This window comes from Pseudoliparis swirei, chromosome 9 (assembly GCF_029220125.1).
Source record: "Pseudoliparis swirei isolate HS2019 ecotype Mariana Trench chromosome 9, NWPU_hadal_v1, whole genome shotgun sequence".
NCBI classification, from domain to species: domain Eukaryota; kingdom Metazoa; phylum Chordata; class Actinopteri; order Perciformes; family Liparidae; genus Pseudoliparis; species Pseudoliparis swirei.
In genome coordinates, this window is record NC_079396.1 from 12,345,819 (window position 1) to 12,362,389 (window position 16,571).

General features: G+C 43.3%; 1 protein-coding gene across 3 annotated transcripts; it reads left to right on the forward strand.

The window, feature by feature from the left end:
• The first annotated feature begins 1,273 nt into the window (after positions 1–1,273).
• On the forward strand, positions 1,274–16,539 carry ahcyl1 (adenosylhomocysteinase-like 1). 3 transcript variants are annotated; one of them, XM_056422064.1, is made up of 17 exons: positions 1,274–1,972; positions 8,532–8,646; positions 9,465–9,608; positions 10,350–10,450; positions 10,533–10,635; positions 11,009–11,103; positions 11,242–11,348; positions 12,187–12,303; positions 12,413–12,476; positions 12,586–12,674; positions 12,853–12,923; positions 13,206–13,300; positions 13,951–14,049; positions 14,396–14,464; positions 14,549–14,627; positions 14,832–14,952; positions 15,078–16,539. In XM_056422064.1, exons 1-17 carry the CDS (start codon positions 1,781–1,783, stop codon positions 15,082–15,084), a joined length of 1,668 nt encoding a protein of 555 aa, XP_056278039.1. In that variant the 5' UTR covers positions 1,274–1,780; the 3' UTR covers positions 15,085–16,539. The 3 variants fall into 3 exon arrangements, with proteins under 3 accessions (XP_056278039.1, XP_056278040.1, XP_056278041.1); XM_056422066.1 differs by lacking the exon at positions 1,274–1,972 and adding an exon at positions 6,002–6,072; XM_056422065.1 differs by lacking the exon at positions 15,078–16,539 and having other exon boundaries at positions 14,832–14,956.
• Positions 16,540–16,571: the final 32 nt, after the last annotated feature.

The following is a 16,571-nucleotide window of genomic DNA, read 5'->3' on the forward strand; positions in this document are numbered from 1 at the left end:
GTGCAGCAAGATGCTGGAGTTATTCTACCAGTCGGTTGTGGCCAGTGTACTGCACTTTGCCATTGTCTGCTGGGGGAGCAGCATCGGAGCCGGTGACACCAGCCGTCTTAACAAACTGGTTAGGAAGGCTGGCTCCATCATCGGCTGCCAGCTGGAGCACCTGGAACAGGTGGTGGAGAGGAGGACGTTGAAGAAACTGCTGTCCATATTGGACAACCCGGACCACCCTCTCCACCACCTCCTACAGGGACAGAGGAGTACTTTCTCCAGACGTCTCCTCACTCTCCGCTGCCACAAGGACAGATACAGGAGAACATTCCTGCCGACGGCTATGAGGCTCTACAACAGATCACCTCTTGCCAGATCGTAGTGCAATAACTGCAATAATAACTCCATATACACTATGTTGATCTGCACTTCACACATTTCATTTTCATTTACACTACACACATACACACACATTTCATTTTCATTTACACTACACACATACACACACATTTCATTTTCACTACACACATACACATACTTTGCATTTTGCACACTGTCTATATTTAATATTTTTATATTTAATTTAATTTGTCATTAGTATTGTATTGTGTATTGTGTATGCATATATGTTGTCTATATACATATATATTTTATTTTATATTTTACTTTGTATACTTCTTGTATACATCTATATCTTTCATCCCTGTTTTTTATATTTTATATTTTATTTTTTATTCTCGTGTGTTTTGTTTATTGGTGCTGCTACTGCTACGACAAATTTCCCCTTGGGGATTAATAAAGTATTTATCTATCTATCTATCTATCATATTGCTTCTATCCATCTGAGTAGAGGGATCCTCTGTTGCTCTCCTGAAGTATATGTGTACAGATTGTAAAGCCCTTTGAGGCAAATTTGTGATTACTGGCTATACAAAATAAACTGAATTGAATTTTATTGAATCCATTTAAAATGAATATGCTATCCAAGTAAGTGACCCTAAGACTATTTAAATTATAAAGCTTCATGTTTATCCATTTGAATAAATGTATATACAAATGCAACGCAATACATTCATTTAAATTGATGTATTTTAGATAAGGGATTAAAATGGCATGGTCTTTTCCGTGTGTTACACCTCCTAGGTCAAAGGGTCAAGCACTGTCCCGAGCAGGGTTAGTTAGGGTCAGGCCAATCAGACGCGGTAGAATACTGACGTTCGTAACACGGTCAGCCAATCATAGCGAAGAGGGCGGGACATGTCCTCAGCCTCCTGTGACGCTGAAGGGCCATTGAAATACGGCTTCTATTGAAACGGGACATCTAGGTTACACTCGCGTCGACTCACAAGTAGCAAACTGGTACGAACTGGTGAACGTAACCCAAACTCGCGCTACTCTTAATTAGAGGACCCGGACCGAGCCGGTGCTTCTCCGTATTCCTCCGCACCGGCTCTGGCTGGATGACCGCCGCCAACGTCACTCGTCCAGGTGACAGCCTCGTCTAACTGCCCCCTCCCCTCCGGGGATGCTGCCGCCTGCGGATGACAGCAGCTTCGAGGACCGAAACAAGTGTCTGTGCCGCTCTTCATAAAGTATTGAAGATATTGAACAGGTTCACCTCTTTTTAAATCAGGCTGTTTTCTGCTTCGCGCCGGGGTCTAGTGGAAGAAGAGCTTCCGCCACGGTGCGGTCATTTTAAGCCACGAAGCTTAACGGCGCTCGCTGAAAACGGTCCGATCTGAACTCTGCGTCTCTCTTCAGCCGACAAGTCTCAACATCTCCTGGATGCGATATGTCCGACTCGGTTGTGGACAGCAAGGCGGAGGTGAAACAAGCCACGAAATATGTCAAAGAGACCGAAAACGTCGCGGAGAAATATTCGGCGATGACCGTCAGCAAGAACAGCAGCGACGTGAACATGAACGTCGGGGAAATGCCTTCCGCCGCGTTCACCGCAGTGCCCACGCTGAAATCCGTCAAGAAGGTAAGAAACGCGACGCTCGCCATCACTCAGTGACACCGGCGGTACCGTCTGCACACATAGTTCTGCAGAGAAGCACCCGCGCACCGGGCCCGTGGATGGACCGTGTCTTCATACGCCACCGGCGGCAGCCTGATGGCGTGCTGCGTGTGATGCTGCAGGGGCACACTCTCCATCCCGAGCAGAGCTGCGACGTGAAGACGTTATATTATAATAACATTTGTGCTGTTCATACCCGACTGAGTTAGGCCACCAGGAAAGGCCGTCACGTGTGCTGTTTCTCTCCTCGATGCTTTTAGTGTGTTATTACTGAGGCTACAGCAGGTTGTGTAAAAAGGGATTTCATCCAGATTGGATTATTGTTAAAAACCTGCCTTCATGCAGCCTTCCTGTTTATGTCAGTCACAATGTCGACATCATGTCACATCCTGTCTGCAGGAAACAAGTAAAAGCCAAGTTGAGCTCTTAAACCTCGGATTTAAGGCCTCTGGAAAGTGAAGTAATACATGGCCTATAGCTGAACTTAGAGAGGGCGCCCGCACATGAGGTGTTCATTGAGGGGTTGGCTTTGCCTTCTGAAGGACTGGAGGATTTCAATCGGCCATCTATAGAACTTCGACTGTGTTGAAGGTGTAGGGGTCAGGGAAATTTCATTTGTAAAAATTAATCGTTCCTATATTTAGTTTTATATACTATATTGTTGTGTGTGTGTGTGTGTGTGTGTGAGGCGGGGGGGGGGGGGGGGGCACAACAGTCATTAGTAATATGAAGAGCATGATAGAAAGGTATTCGCAGCACAAGGCCCTGTGAGAAAATGCCTTAAACATCTTGGCGGTCGCAGAGCGGCACAGAGCAATCATCAGAATTAAAGAGTCCCTTGAGATGGCTGCTCATACAGATCCACCCCCATTTGTTCAGGCTGGCAACAGGCAGCAGATTAACATGGAACAGACGGGATTAAAGTGGATTTTATTTTTCATTTTCATTTCCCATCTCATTTGAGAAGCAGTTTTCTTTCCCTGAAGGTGACCTTTAACACCGGTCCTTCTTACCGACACACTTTGTTTGTGTTTGACACACACCTGAAGCAATATTATGCCATGTCTAGATATTAAGGTGTGTCAGCAGATTTCCTAAGTGGTCATTCATTTACACTTCTGCTTTTAGTTATGTGGGTATTTAAATGTGCTTTAATTCCATTGAAGCTGTACAAAATGTATTGTTATCTTTGCTACCACGACACTCTTAATACCAGCCTCACAATGTCGGTATCAGTTGGGTTCTACGTGACACATTACGTAATTACACGGTGCTTGTAGCTGCTATTCTGGGACCGAATACTGAACATTTTAAATGTCGAGTGGTCGCTACACCTCTTGATGCTGTGTGCTTTATGTTGGTCATGATTCCTTTGCTTTATTACACACTTTTTGTCAGGGCTAACGCCACAGGTAGCAAGGTGCAGGAGCTCATGCGCAGAGGAATTGAGGACTTAGTGTAGATTAACACAAAGATGCTCTTTAATGAGTCAAAAGTTTCCACACAAAGAAAAAGGGGCAGGCAGGGTCGAAGCAGGCAGGATCAGATACGACAGACAGGACGATGGAAAAAAGACAACAATCCAGCCACAGACAAGGGAAAGAGTGGCACAATATATAGGGGGGAAAACAGGTGTACGACATGGAAACAGGTGTATGACATGAGACATTCACGAGACGAGAGTGGCTGAGGGCAGGTGCAGGGAATGACACAATCAAGGAGACAGAGGAGACACAGAGAAGACACAGTAGACGCCGAGGAGACACAGAGTACACACAGAACAGAACCTTACACTTTTGGATGTTTGTGACGTCTTTGTACTTCTGCATTGTTGCTTTAAAAGCAACAGTATAGTTGTGAGAATTATTTGAGCATATAATTCAGTCACAAGCATTGCACAGTTATGAAATGTGGTAATAATAATAATAATAATCATTTATTTTATATAGCGCTTCTCAAGGCACCCGAAGTCGCTTTACAGAGTACAGAGTCCAGTAGTCACACACACACACCATCCCTGTGGTGGTAAGCTACATCAGTAGCCACAGCTGCCCTTGGGAGTCACAATGACATGTACCCAGCACAGGAACATTGCAGTGGCAGAGGAAGTCAATTAATCACAAGCAGACTGTCCCATTGAAGCAAAATGCTGAGTAATCAACAATGAGGCCTGTAAACTAGCTTTCCTTATATGCTTTATTGCTTGTCCTGTTTAACAATATTTATGTGGTATGGTCCCTGTTAGATAAACGAACAAACAAATAAACACAGCTCTAAGTAAACTTCTCTAACAGTATCAAATAGAACAAAATACAAAATGTGAGCTTCATCAAAATGGCTTTTATTAGTGCGGTAATATTTTACTTTGTAATCTAAGAGGTACAGGTATTGTTACAAGTCAGGAGTGTACATAAAAAAATATGTGCATTTGTGATTTGTTTGATTCAAAGTGGAAGTAGACCGATGTCCGAGAGGTGGACAAAAATAATCTATATTCCCAGCAGCGGGGTTTACAGACTTCAGAATATTAGCTCAGACCCCCTGTCTGACGAGGCAATAACGTGTGGACTGCGAGTCGCCTCTGGGAGCCCGATTGAAAACATATTGGATGGTAGGAATGTGCACTCAGCTTATGAAAACAGAGCAGTGTGTTATGAATAAATGTGAGAGCCTGGTGTCAAACGGAGCCACCTGTTTGCATGGAAACAATGAATAAATAAAACAAATGATTGGGGGAAAAAAACATACAACTTACTGAAATCCTTGTGTGTGTGTGTGTGTCAAAGAACACAACTACTCTGCATGCGTGCAAGCTCTCTCTCTCTCACTCTCGCTCTCTTTCTCTCTCTCTCTCTCTCAATCCATCCAGCAGTTACACAATCCTCTCCCCTGGGAACTGGACTTACTCACTGTGAATGTGTTCACGTATCATCATGCTTCTTATCTGATCCCTGTGGGCTGTGTTACATAGAGAAATAAAGAAAGGATTGTACCTTATTTTTGCTATCTCATCTTGTTAGTCTGTGAACATTATGGCAGAGTTTTGTGAAGGTCTCATTACATCTTTATTTTCCCCTGGCAGGTTTAAAGTGGGGAAATAAACAGTAGATGATGTGGCTCAACATTTTCCACACACGTACAGTACTGTGTGATATATATTAACATAGAGGGAAAAGTCACCATCAGATGAGAAATATAACACATCCATGCTGACTTGTTTCATCATTTCCCGGTTAGATAGCAGGGTTTTTCCTGGGTCAAAATGGGTCTTCGGTGTTCCCCCAAAAAACGTGAAAATATTGACTTTGACTTGTTGAACGAGTCCTCTGTGGTCAGGATACAAAGATCTGTGTGGATTAGACTGCACGTCTTCCCTGGTAGATGGTGCTGTCGAGCTCCAATGCTGTCTGGCGAAGTAGTTCATGTCCCCTTATGCCAGCTCCATATTGAACTCTTTACACGGCCGACTGACAGTCGCACCACAGATTAAGTCTGTGACCCGGCCGGCTATCTAAGAGAGAAAGGGTATTTTTAGCCGTAGGATGGGCTGCTTATTGATGCCGCTAATGGCAACAGGGTTTAATTCCTCCCGTCAATCCCTTTTCATTTAGCAGTCCAAATCAGGAGTACAGCCTGAAATGTAAAGCTCCAGCAGATGTTTTTGTTTGTTTGGTGTGTATGCGATTTTTATTTGTTTTCCTCCTATTTCTTGTTTGTGTCTACGGACAAATCTGAATCTTCCTACATTTGCTCTCTCGGCACTTAAAAAGCAAAAATCATGAAATACAACATATTACGACTTTAGCAGCTGGTTGTCAGGGGCAGAGGGAGGGAGAGAGAGAGAGAGAGAGCCTCTCTCTCCCTCTCTCTCTCCAGGTTGTCCATTAGAAATCGCGATAATAGGTGGAAACCTCCCCCTGGCTGTGCCTGGGAGTGTTCCGGGATAATCGCATCAGGGACACCTCGTGCCATCACACAGAGGACACGGGCACAGCAAGGCAGGCGGGACGACTGGGGAGTGACCGGCAGCCATGGCACACAAACATGGGCACGGGAGGGAAAGGGTGAGTCGCTACGAATGCAGCACCGGGAACTCATCCAGCACACCTTTTTTTAAAGATATTGTATATCCCGCACACAGATGGACCACATTTACTTTTGTCATGTCAGAAGTTTTCTTGTTTTGGCAGTTATGTAAAATGAGTCTGTTACTTATGCAACCATGCAGACCACACGCATGTGGTTCTCTTTTTTTTTTGCAACCCAATATTTGAGCTGAAATGCAGGTAGAAGTTAATCTTCTCCTCAAAAGGCCAAGGTTATTCATAAAGCTCACTTCTTGTAGTTTACTGTGTAAGAGTAGCCCAAACAGAAGCTGTCTTAAGTAACACTTCATCATTAATCAGATTAACCTCTTGTTTCCCGAATGCTTTAACCACAAAAGAAGCAGTCTCTGATTTTGAGAGACTGTGCAAAAACTAATGCAAAGCGAAGACAACATCACTATTTCACAAGTGTATGAGAGAGAGCACAATCTCAATTGTAGAGACGGAGACGTGTAGAGATCTCAGTTCACGCCGTCTCACAAGCGTCTCGAGTTCCCTTATACTGACACAGGAGAGATTGAAGGTATCATAGTTTTATCCATTAATGCGAGTACTTTCATTTTCAAATGTCAGGTGAAAACGTACCGATTTTGTCTCGCAAGGCAGAAGGAGTGTGGTGTGTCAAGCTATTTTTCTTAGCGATCACACATGATGTTGGGCTGGCCATACGAACTGGCCGCTACGTTTGTGTGGTGACTTCCAGGAAACTGAGTCACGCAGCGAGCTTACACTCACAATATCATGTCTGACAGAGCAAGTCGTATCTTTACATTTCACATTGCCGAAATGTCATTTCTCTTTAGTGTCATAGTCACTCGCACTAAGCGTCAGGCACTATAAGACTTTAAGTCACGCCTGTGGGCTGGTGGCATCTTACTCAAATGTTACCCAACTCACTGTTGCTAGTCTGGCATTTATGTGTTCCCGGATTTATCCTCTGTGTGTTGTGTCAACTCTGCTGGCATGCACGTTAGTTTTATGTCCAAACACATGGACATTTACAATAAGAGATCAAGGAAAACCCACAGCATTGTCACAATGCAAGAACATTCAATGGAGTTATCACGGAGGAGAACAAGGCTGTGAGGAAATGTAAAGGTAGTGCAGACAGTTGACGATAACGTCTGACCTCGACCATCAAAGACACAGAATTGTTCTGTCAATGATCCGGAATGAGAAAGTGGAAGCACCAAGAAGGCCTTTGAATGGGTTTCAGATGCTCCACCCATTGAAGCACAAGTTACCCATCAATAGACATGTATACATATTATGACAGCAACAAGACATTTTCACCCAGCAGCCATGACAAGGAAATAATGAAGGAAAACAGATGGAAATTCAAGAAAGGAATGTGCAGGTTAAAAGTCGAACCCTCTTCAGTGCATGACGTTATCCGATGTTGTGACATGAAACAGAGCTGGCGGAAAGTTTGAGCCCGGCTCGGTCTCTTCAGGCTTTTAGCAACGTCAAGGTAGCATTGGTGAAACGTTTTATTCATGCAGGAGTTTCATGTGAGTTTATCTGTTGCCGGCAGCGGTCAGAAAGCACTCGTGTGTCCGTGTTTACCAGATGTGATGTGAAGCTCAATTCAAGTCAAAGCTAAAACTAAAATAACTTTCATGAGGTCCAGACCTGAAACCCACCTGCAGGCTTCCTCTGTCAGCAACATGCTGAGGACTTCATCTCCTGATGTCTCACAGGACGATTTATGGAAGCAAAGTAGAAGCTGCAGCCCAACTGGACTTCTACATGTGTAAAAAGAAAGTATTTCTGCACTTAGTTTGGGACGTGCCATTTGTCGTCAGTGAGGATCAATGGAGTCGGTTCACTCCGAAGGTTTCTAGTGTTGCCAGCTGACGTGTGGTCTGCTCGTTACGGCCTCCGGGTGTTGAAAGTCAAACCCACAGAGGCATCGGTTTTTATTGAACACTGAATGATAACACTTTAAAAAAATCTTTTTTTGGTCGATAAACCCCGAAAACTGGACAGCCGAGACTTTAAAATAGCCGCGCTCCCCGTGTGCTGATCCACTCGGCGTGTTTCCGGGTCTTTGATCTTGGGCCCTTTTGAAGGGTCGGGGCGACACGGTGCGCCACACCAACAACTGAAGCCGATGTGTTTGAACAAAGCATACATCGCACAGCAGGAGGGCAGCATCTAAAACATGTGCTCCCGACTTCCTGACGCACCTGTGATTTACTGAAACACACTCGGGTGACTCCAAATATAAACCAGTGTGAACAAATAACCTGAAGCATAGAAAGGAGTGTGTTCAGCTGTGATGATGATGATGATCCTTTTTTTCTTTGCTCCTCGCTCTTCCTTGCTTTCATGCTTTTATTTTTGACACTTAATATCTAGATGTTGTGTGTCTTTTATGTTTACCCTGTGCACCATTTTGTTCTGGTTCTTCCCAGATTCAGTTTGCGAACACTGAGGACAAACAAGAGTTCAGCAAGTACCCCACCAAAGCCGGTCGCCGCTCCCTCTCTCGCTCCATCTCGCAGTCCTCCACAGACAGCTACAGCTCAGGTAGGTTCATTTCTATTTCCTATTCCACCAGACGTTAAATCAGCCGCTGCATTCGTTGCAGACAGACGATGCTTGTAAACGATTGTTGTTGATATGGAAGATTTATGCAAAACTTATTGTGTTTTTAAATTACATTTTACATACATACATACATACATATATACACTACCGTTCAAAAGTTTGGGGTCACTTAGAAATGTCTTTATTTTTCAAAGAAAAGCACTGTTTTATCAATAAAGATAACATGAATCAAAAATACACACTATACATTGTTAATGTGGTAAATGACTATTCTAGGTGGAAACGTCTGGTTTCTAATGAAATATCTCCATAGGTGTATAGAGGCCCATTTCCATCAACTATCACTCCAGTGTTCTAATGGTACATTGTGTTTGCTAATCGCCTTAGAAGACTAATATCTGATTACAAAACCCTTGTGCAATTATGTTAGCACAGCTGAAAACAGTTATGCTGGTGATATAAGCTATACAACTGGCCTTCCTTTGAGCTTGAAGTTTGAAGAACAAAATTAATACTTCAAATATTAATCATTATTTCTAACCTTGTCAATGTCTTGACTATATTTTCTATTCAATTCATTTGATAAATAAAAGTGAGTTTTCATGGAAGACACAATTGTCTGGATGACCCCAAACTTTTGAACGGTCGTGTACATACATACATATTTATATACATACATACAAAATGCACATGCAAGCTCCGCCCTACACACAATGAATTTGAAGTATATATTTCATAATTGTCTTTCTAGTATGATATTCCACAATAAGGGGCCTTTGGTGTTCTCCTGTTCACAGCCGCGTCCTACACCGACAGCTCCGATGATGAGACCTCCCCCCGGGACAACGCCCAGGTCAACACCCACGGCAGCAGCGACTTCTGTGTGAAGAACAGCAAGCAGGCCGAGTTCGGCCGCCGTGAAATACAAATTGCAGAACAAGGTATATCCGATCCAACGGGTGTTTCAAAGAGCATTTACTTTTTTATTTTGTTCCTATTTCTAAAATTGTAGCTGAGCATCTCTGTCGTGTTTCTTATGCAATCCCTTTCACTCATGTCCATGTAAAAATGGTTTTACATTTTAGTTGCGATTTTATTTGACATAGTCGGATCGGAGACTTTCTATGATTACATTGACACAAACAGAGCTTTGTGCTCCCTGTTACGACTCAGTTATGTATCGCATGGCATCTGTTTTGCTGCTGACACACTATTTGATAACAGCCCTCTCCTCCTGATTTCAAAATAGTTCATGACTAAAGGCTGAGGCGGTGTCAATATTATTCTTGAAACATGATCGTCGCTCTTTCTCTCAGTTCTATTCATCACTTCTTACTCATTTTCTTCTCTTACCTCTTCCCCCATCTCATCTGTCTGGTTTGGTTAATCCAAGGCTGCAAGTCTGTCTCCCTGGTTGTTTACATTTCCCGTGTGAGTGATCTGTAGGCGGCGTGCGTCCCCGTCGAGTGTTCTTCAGGCCTAAAGCCGGGGCGGCGACAGCTGTTGACGACGTTATTGTCTAATCAGTCTCCATTTATAGCCATTCCCTGCACATCCACCTCGTAGAAAGGGCTTGTTTTTACATTCAAAACTACCCATCATTCTTTTCTCTCCCAAAACAAAACCTGAACTTTACGTCCTCTCAGCTTCCACTAGCGTGTGCTCAATCCGTTCCTCCCCAGACATGTCAGCCCTGATCTCCTTGCGGAAGAGAGCCCAGGGGGAGAAGCCGCTGGCTGGGGCGAAGATCGTCGGCTGCACCCACATCACCGCTCAGACCGCGGTACGCCCTCTCATTCTGCGGGTTCTTTCCTTCACCTCTGCGACCGGTTCACGTCGCTGGATATTTTGTCGTTCCCTCTCAGGTCCTGATTGAGACCCTGGTCGCCCTCGGGGCCCAGTGTCGCTGGACCGCCTGCAACATCTACTCCACTCAGAATGAAGTGGCTGCTGCTCTCGCTGAAACGGGTCAGAGCCTCTCCTCTCTGGCATCACTTCTGAAACCTTTCCTTGCCACTTGGTTTGCGGCTAGCTACGTCTCATCCAGCCAGAACACATCCCCGGGATTAGTTATTCTAAGGATAGTCATGGTTTGTAGATTAACAAATACAATCTATATATTTCGGACGATTACAAAACTATTAATAACATGGCCAGGTCTACGCATTAACATAAATTTTTTTTGCATTTACTTTTGATTTTGAATGAAATATCTTGTGTTAATGTAAATGATGAATCTGGTGCATGTGTAATATTCCCGTGATCGACCTGTTGCTCGTGCATCTGGCTCTTCTCCGCTGTCTCTCGTTGCCATCAGGTGTGTCTGTTTTCCTTCCTGCAGGGGTGCCTGTGTTTGCATGGAAGGGCGAGTCAGAGGACGACTTCTGGTGGTGCATCGATCGCTGCGTCAACACGGAGGGCTGGCAAGCTAATATGGTATCCGCCGGTCAACCCCATGATGGCTGCAGCACCAATCTGAGACCGTTATCGGTTCTATGCCCGGGTTCTAGCACGCTGTCCAGCTGGTGTGGTGGTTGTGGTTCGTGTCGTGAACCCCGCTGTGTTCTTTCTTAGATCTTGGATGACGGTGGAGACTTAACCCACTGGGTGTACAAGAAGTATCCGAGTGTCTTCAAGAAGGTTCGGGGCATCGTGGAGGAGAGCGTGACCGGAGTGCACAGGTGGGATGGGGCTGAGATCTAATGACTTTGGGGCAGGAAGGAAGGAACTGTGGGTTTACACCATTGAGGCTCGGGGCTCTCTTTGATGAGTAAAGTGTGGAAGGTGGACAAAACTATCACCGTCAGAATAATAAAATGTATCTTTCTGCCCCCAGTAAGTTGTGGCACAGCTTATGACAACTCGTTATTGACTATACCTCATGGAGTATTGATCAAACACCAGGATTTACTTTATGGATATTTCCTGTGACATTAACACTGAACTGAAAACTGAATGAAAGAAAGTAAACAAAACAAAGTAAACACATCACAAATAAGGATGTGGTATTTAGAGTTGCAAACAAGGGTGGATCATGTTAGGTTTCATGCCATTTAATAGTATTTTCTAACCTCTTTCATAAAATATATATCCAAATTATTGTCAGATAGTTTGACCACGTGACTTCTGTCCCTCTTCTGTCAGTTCAGTTTGTGTTTAGCATACACAATATAATTTATTATCCTTGGAATTCTGATTATTGTTAAATTAGATATTATTGTATATATTGGCTAATTTGATAGCCATATAAGACTCACTGTTGTTGCACTGTTTTTAACCGTATTATAAATACATTCTGACACTATAGATTGAAAAGGTCACTGGCCTGATTGGACTGGAGCCTATTTGAGAAAAGCCACAGAGCTGGACTGCATGTTCGACTATCGATGGAATGAATTAGCCAGAAGGTCGCGCTCAGCTCAGCTTGTTTGTGTGTGGCGTGTGGCGTGTGGCGTGTGTCGTGTGGCGTGTGGCGTGTGTCGTGTGTGCCTGAACATGTTTCCTCATGTGTCCTCTCAGATTGTACCAGTTGTCTAAGGCGGGCAAGCTGTGTGTCCCCGCCATGAATGTCAACGACTCCGTCACCAAGCAGAAGTTTGACAACCTTTACTGCTGCCGCGAATCCATCCTGGACGGGTGAGGACTATTAAATCGTCCAGAGAGCCAGTCGTTATCTGCTAACTTTGGTTCCCTGCGTTTCAGTCGTGCATATGGATTAAAGTGTGTGTCATCTTGTCTCTGTCAGTTTGAAGAGAACCACAGATATAATGTTCGGAGGCAAGCAAGTTGTTGTTTGTGGTTATGGAGAGGTAAACGCATTCTTTGATTTGACTTTTAATGCAACGACTTGGCCGCAGACCTCTGAACATGAATTGTAGATTTCTGTTTCCAACTGTTGCCTCGCCCCGTGGTGCGTAGGTGGGGAAAGGCTGCTGCACGGCTCTAAAGGCCCTCGGAGCCATTGTGTGCATCACAGAGATCGACCCCATCTGTGCCCTGCAGGCCTGGTGAGCCACGAACAGTCAGCGCCGCTGCTCCACCTTGTGCTCCACGAGCTCCATGTTGTGCCTTCGATTACCTGTGGTTCCAAAAAGACAATGTATTTACCTTCATGTGCTTTGAGTTGTGGTAACAGTGTTCGTGCAGCTTCAACTAATGATAGTACCTCTGTGCGTTTCCACACAGCATGGACGGCTTCCGAGTGGTCAAGCTGAGTGAGGTCATCCGGCAGATGGACGTGGTGATAACTTGCACTGGTACTGCGCCCCATGCAGTGGCATCCATTACTTCTAATTTGGATATCACACTGTTTCCAGCAAACACAAGTGTGCCCCATTTAAATATCACAGTTTAGGTTTCGGGGTCAAATACAGACTTTACATCTGAATACTAAAATGCTTTTTGAGTCTGTTATCACAATTTAGCTGTAGCTGTACATCTATTAATATAACAGAAACTAGTGCAGTAATGACTCACGCTCACTCGTGCTCTCACAGTGAATCTGTTTACAAATCTCATTTTATTTTTATTTTTTCTAGGTAACAAAAATGTCGTCACTCGGGAACAGCTGGACCGAATGAAGAATGGCTGCATCGTCTGCAATATGGGACACTCCAACACTGAGATTGATGTGGTAATGTGTCTTCTTCATTGCACCAGTGTGCAGACCAATGCAACTTCATTAAATATGTTGCACAACTTCTTTTTAATCCTCCTTGCCGAGCGCTTTTGGCTTCCTTGCTTTCATCACGGTGGCGTCTGAGGCCGTTTCCGGTTTCCTTATCCACAGAATTGATCAGTCATGTGATCTAGAGATAACCATGAATTATTCTCATCCATTGCGAAATGCTATAGATTAAAAACAAACATTCTTCTGTATTTTTTCAGCCTAATGTTTCAAAAACAATTTTCAAAACAGAGTATGTTTAAATATCTTCCATCTGTTAATATTGTGTCACGTCAGTCGGTGGCTCATCTTAACACATTCAATGGACATCATTAAATCCTGTTCTGACCAATTCTAATCACTAGTTATCATGCCTTATTCCTCACAATACCATCTCAGGTTTTAGGTGCCACATTAGGAGAGACAGAATAAGAAATGTCTACATCTTAACCCGTCTTTGACAATATATGTGAGACTGTTCTATGTTCTGCTCTGCTTTGTTTTCACTGTTTGAATGTGAACACATCGATGACACCCCTTGTGTGACATTATCTGACCTTTGTTCTATCTCTACGTGAAACACAGTTGCAGGACTGACCTGTGTTTTATGTGCTCAGGCGAGTCTGCGCAGCCCTGAGCTGACCTGGGATAGGGTGCGCTCTCAGGTGGACCACATCATCTGGCCCGATGGGAAGAGGGTTGTTCTGCTTGCTGAGGTAATGCACCTCGACAGTGCTACATCTATAATCGAGTGGGTTAAAATCTAAAGATTAGTTATGTCACATCTCTTTTAAACCCACACTCGTACCCTATAAACTAACTAAAATATGTTTAAATATTGATATTCAGAATCTCATGATGACTGCTGGTCATCTCTCATGCGGTTTAAAATCCTGAGTTCTCTCAGTGAGTTTAACCCGAGTTACATTGAATTACTCTAAATCAGCCACCAGCTGCTGTGTGCTCAGTGTCATAAAGCATCTGCATAATTATACCCCTTATTGTGTGTATTTGTTTCAACTTCGACAGCGCAATTCATGTCTGCGCTTTGTTATTTCTCAGGGCCGCCTCTTGAACCTGAGCTGCTCCACAGTGCCGACGTTCGTGTTGTCCGTCACTGCTACAACTCAGGTTGGTAGTTCACACTTCAGACGTGTAGCTTGTCATGGAGGAACTCCTCGTGAGTCCTCACGCTGGGCTCTGTGCCGTCTGTAGGCCCTGGCCCTCATCGAGTTGTTCAACGCTCCAGAGGGGCGTTACAAACAGGATGTCTATCTCCTGCCCAAGAAGATGGGTGAGAAAGAAACCGGCTTGGTTTGATGTGTTTGATCGATAGATTTAGAATACAAATAATCATATACATCAGTTTAAAAGGCATGTTTGTCACCTTGTGACTTGAGCTAGAACTGACACCATCCAGTGAGCCAAAAATGATGTACACAAGAACAAATATCTGTCTAGACCGCTTTGATTCCAATCCGTCTCTTTTCCCCTCCAGATGAGTACGTGGCCAGTTTGCACCTCCCGAACTTTGATGCCCACCTGACGGAGCTCTCTGATGAGCAGGCCAAGTACATGGGTCTCAACAAGAACGGCCCCTTCAAACCCAATTATTACAGGTAGACTTCACCATGTGCATGTATCTTATGATGTATAGTAAGCCTTGGCTGTCTGGCATCTCATATATGTGTATGCTGTATTCACATATGCACATGTGTGCAATAACACTGTATTTGGTTCACAGGTATTAATGACAGCGTCTGATGCTGTGATCCTCAACACACAATGGTCCTGGGATGAACAAAGATATCTATTTTAATCTGTAAATTGCTACAAAATGGGGGAATTATTTTAAGTATGCTGAATGTAACTTATTAATAGCACTTCGGACATAGTGTTAAATATGACGCATAAGACTTGTAGGAAACATACAATGTATAACCAACTAACATTTACATGTCTTGTCACGTGTTTAAAGAAAAGCTGCTTGCATGCTTTCATGTGTACGTGCTTATTGAGTTGATAATGCTTCTGTTGCTAGATCACAAAGTCGTTGATTTCTTTGTTTATCCTATTTATGCACAGTGCAAAAAATGATGGCTGTCAGAATGGAACAGATACCATGTTTTGTCTGTCGAGGACATTAAGATTTTATTAATACATTCCACGGGTTTGGGCTGAACCATAACAAACTCTGTATTCCAATGCACATTATTTTAGAAATTATTGTTTTACATTCGTGAAATAATCTCATTGAATGGTATCTGCATACATGGCCGAAAAGGTATCATCCAGTCACACTTTTTATATTGTCATTTAAGTACAGTGATTCAATATAACACTTGTTGTTTATTATACAAATGCAATAGTCTGTGAAAGGTTGAGTGAAAAGCTTCACCTGAATACATGTAAACCAACGGGATGTTTTATTTGCCGACAGAAGAAGATGTTCTGTTATGTTGAAGGTGACACGCTGTGTGCGTTCTTAAAAACATAGAACTGGAAAGGTTGAGGAGTAAAATATTTTTAAACTAGGACAATTTTCTTTATTTAATTCCAAGTTTTCATTGGCTCACTGAAGTTGCAGCAGGGATTACATTACATTACATTACATGTCATTTGGCTGACGCTTTTATCCAAAGCGACTTACAGTACTGTTACATTCATTCACTGTAGACGCAGCTACAGGGAGCAACTCTGGGTTAAGTGTCTTGCTCAAGGACACATCGACTAGGGCGGGGATTGAACCTCCAACCCCCTGATTGAAAGACGGACCTGCTACCCACTGACCCATAGTCGCCCATAGGGATCTGTTTCTCTGACTGCGACGAGGTCGGTTATGAAGTGTTTTGACTGGATGCTGCCTTTAAGGCCATGGTATGAATGTGCCTTTTAAATAATTTACAACACGTAATAAATATAAGCACTGACCTTAATTAAATGAACATTCCTTTTTTGTAAAACCACATCTATTAGTGCTGCGTTTAATGTCTTCTTTGCACCGCTTCTGGTATTAAAAATAACTCCAAGAGAAAATAATGTATATTAGACTTTTTTGTTTGCCATATGTTCGCTGTCTTAATTTGATCCAATATGGTTCCCTAAAGTAACATTTTATGTCATTAAAAAGCATAAGTGTATACAATGTAAGTAAAATAATGCATTAAATCAGCAATAAAACTACTTCTTTTAACAGAGAAAAGTAACTTAAAACATGTCAGAATGTTTTTTGAACCAA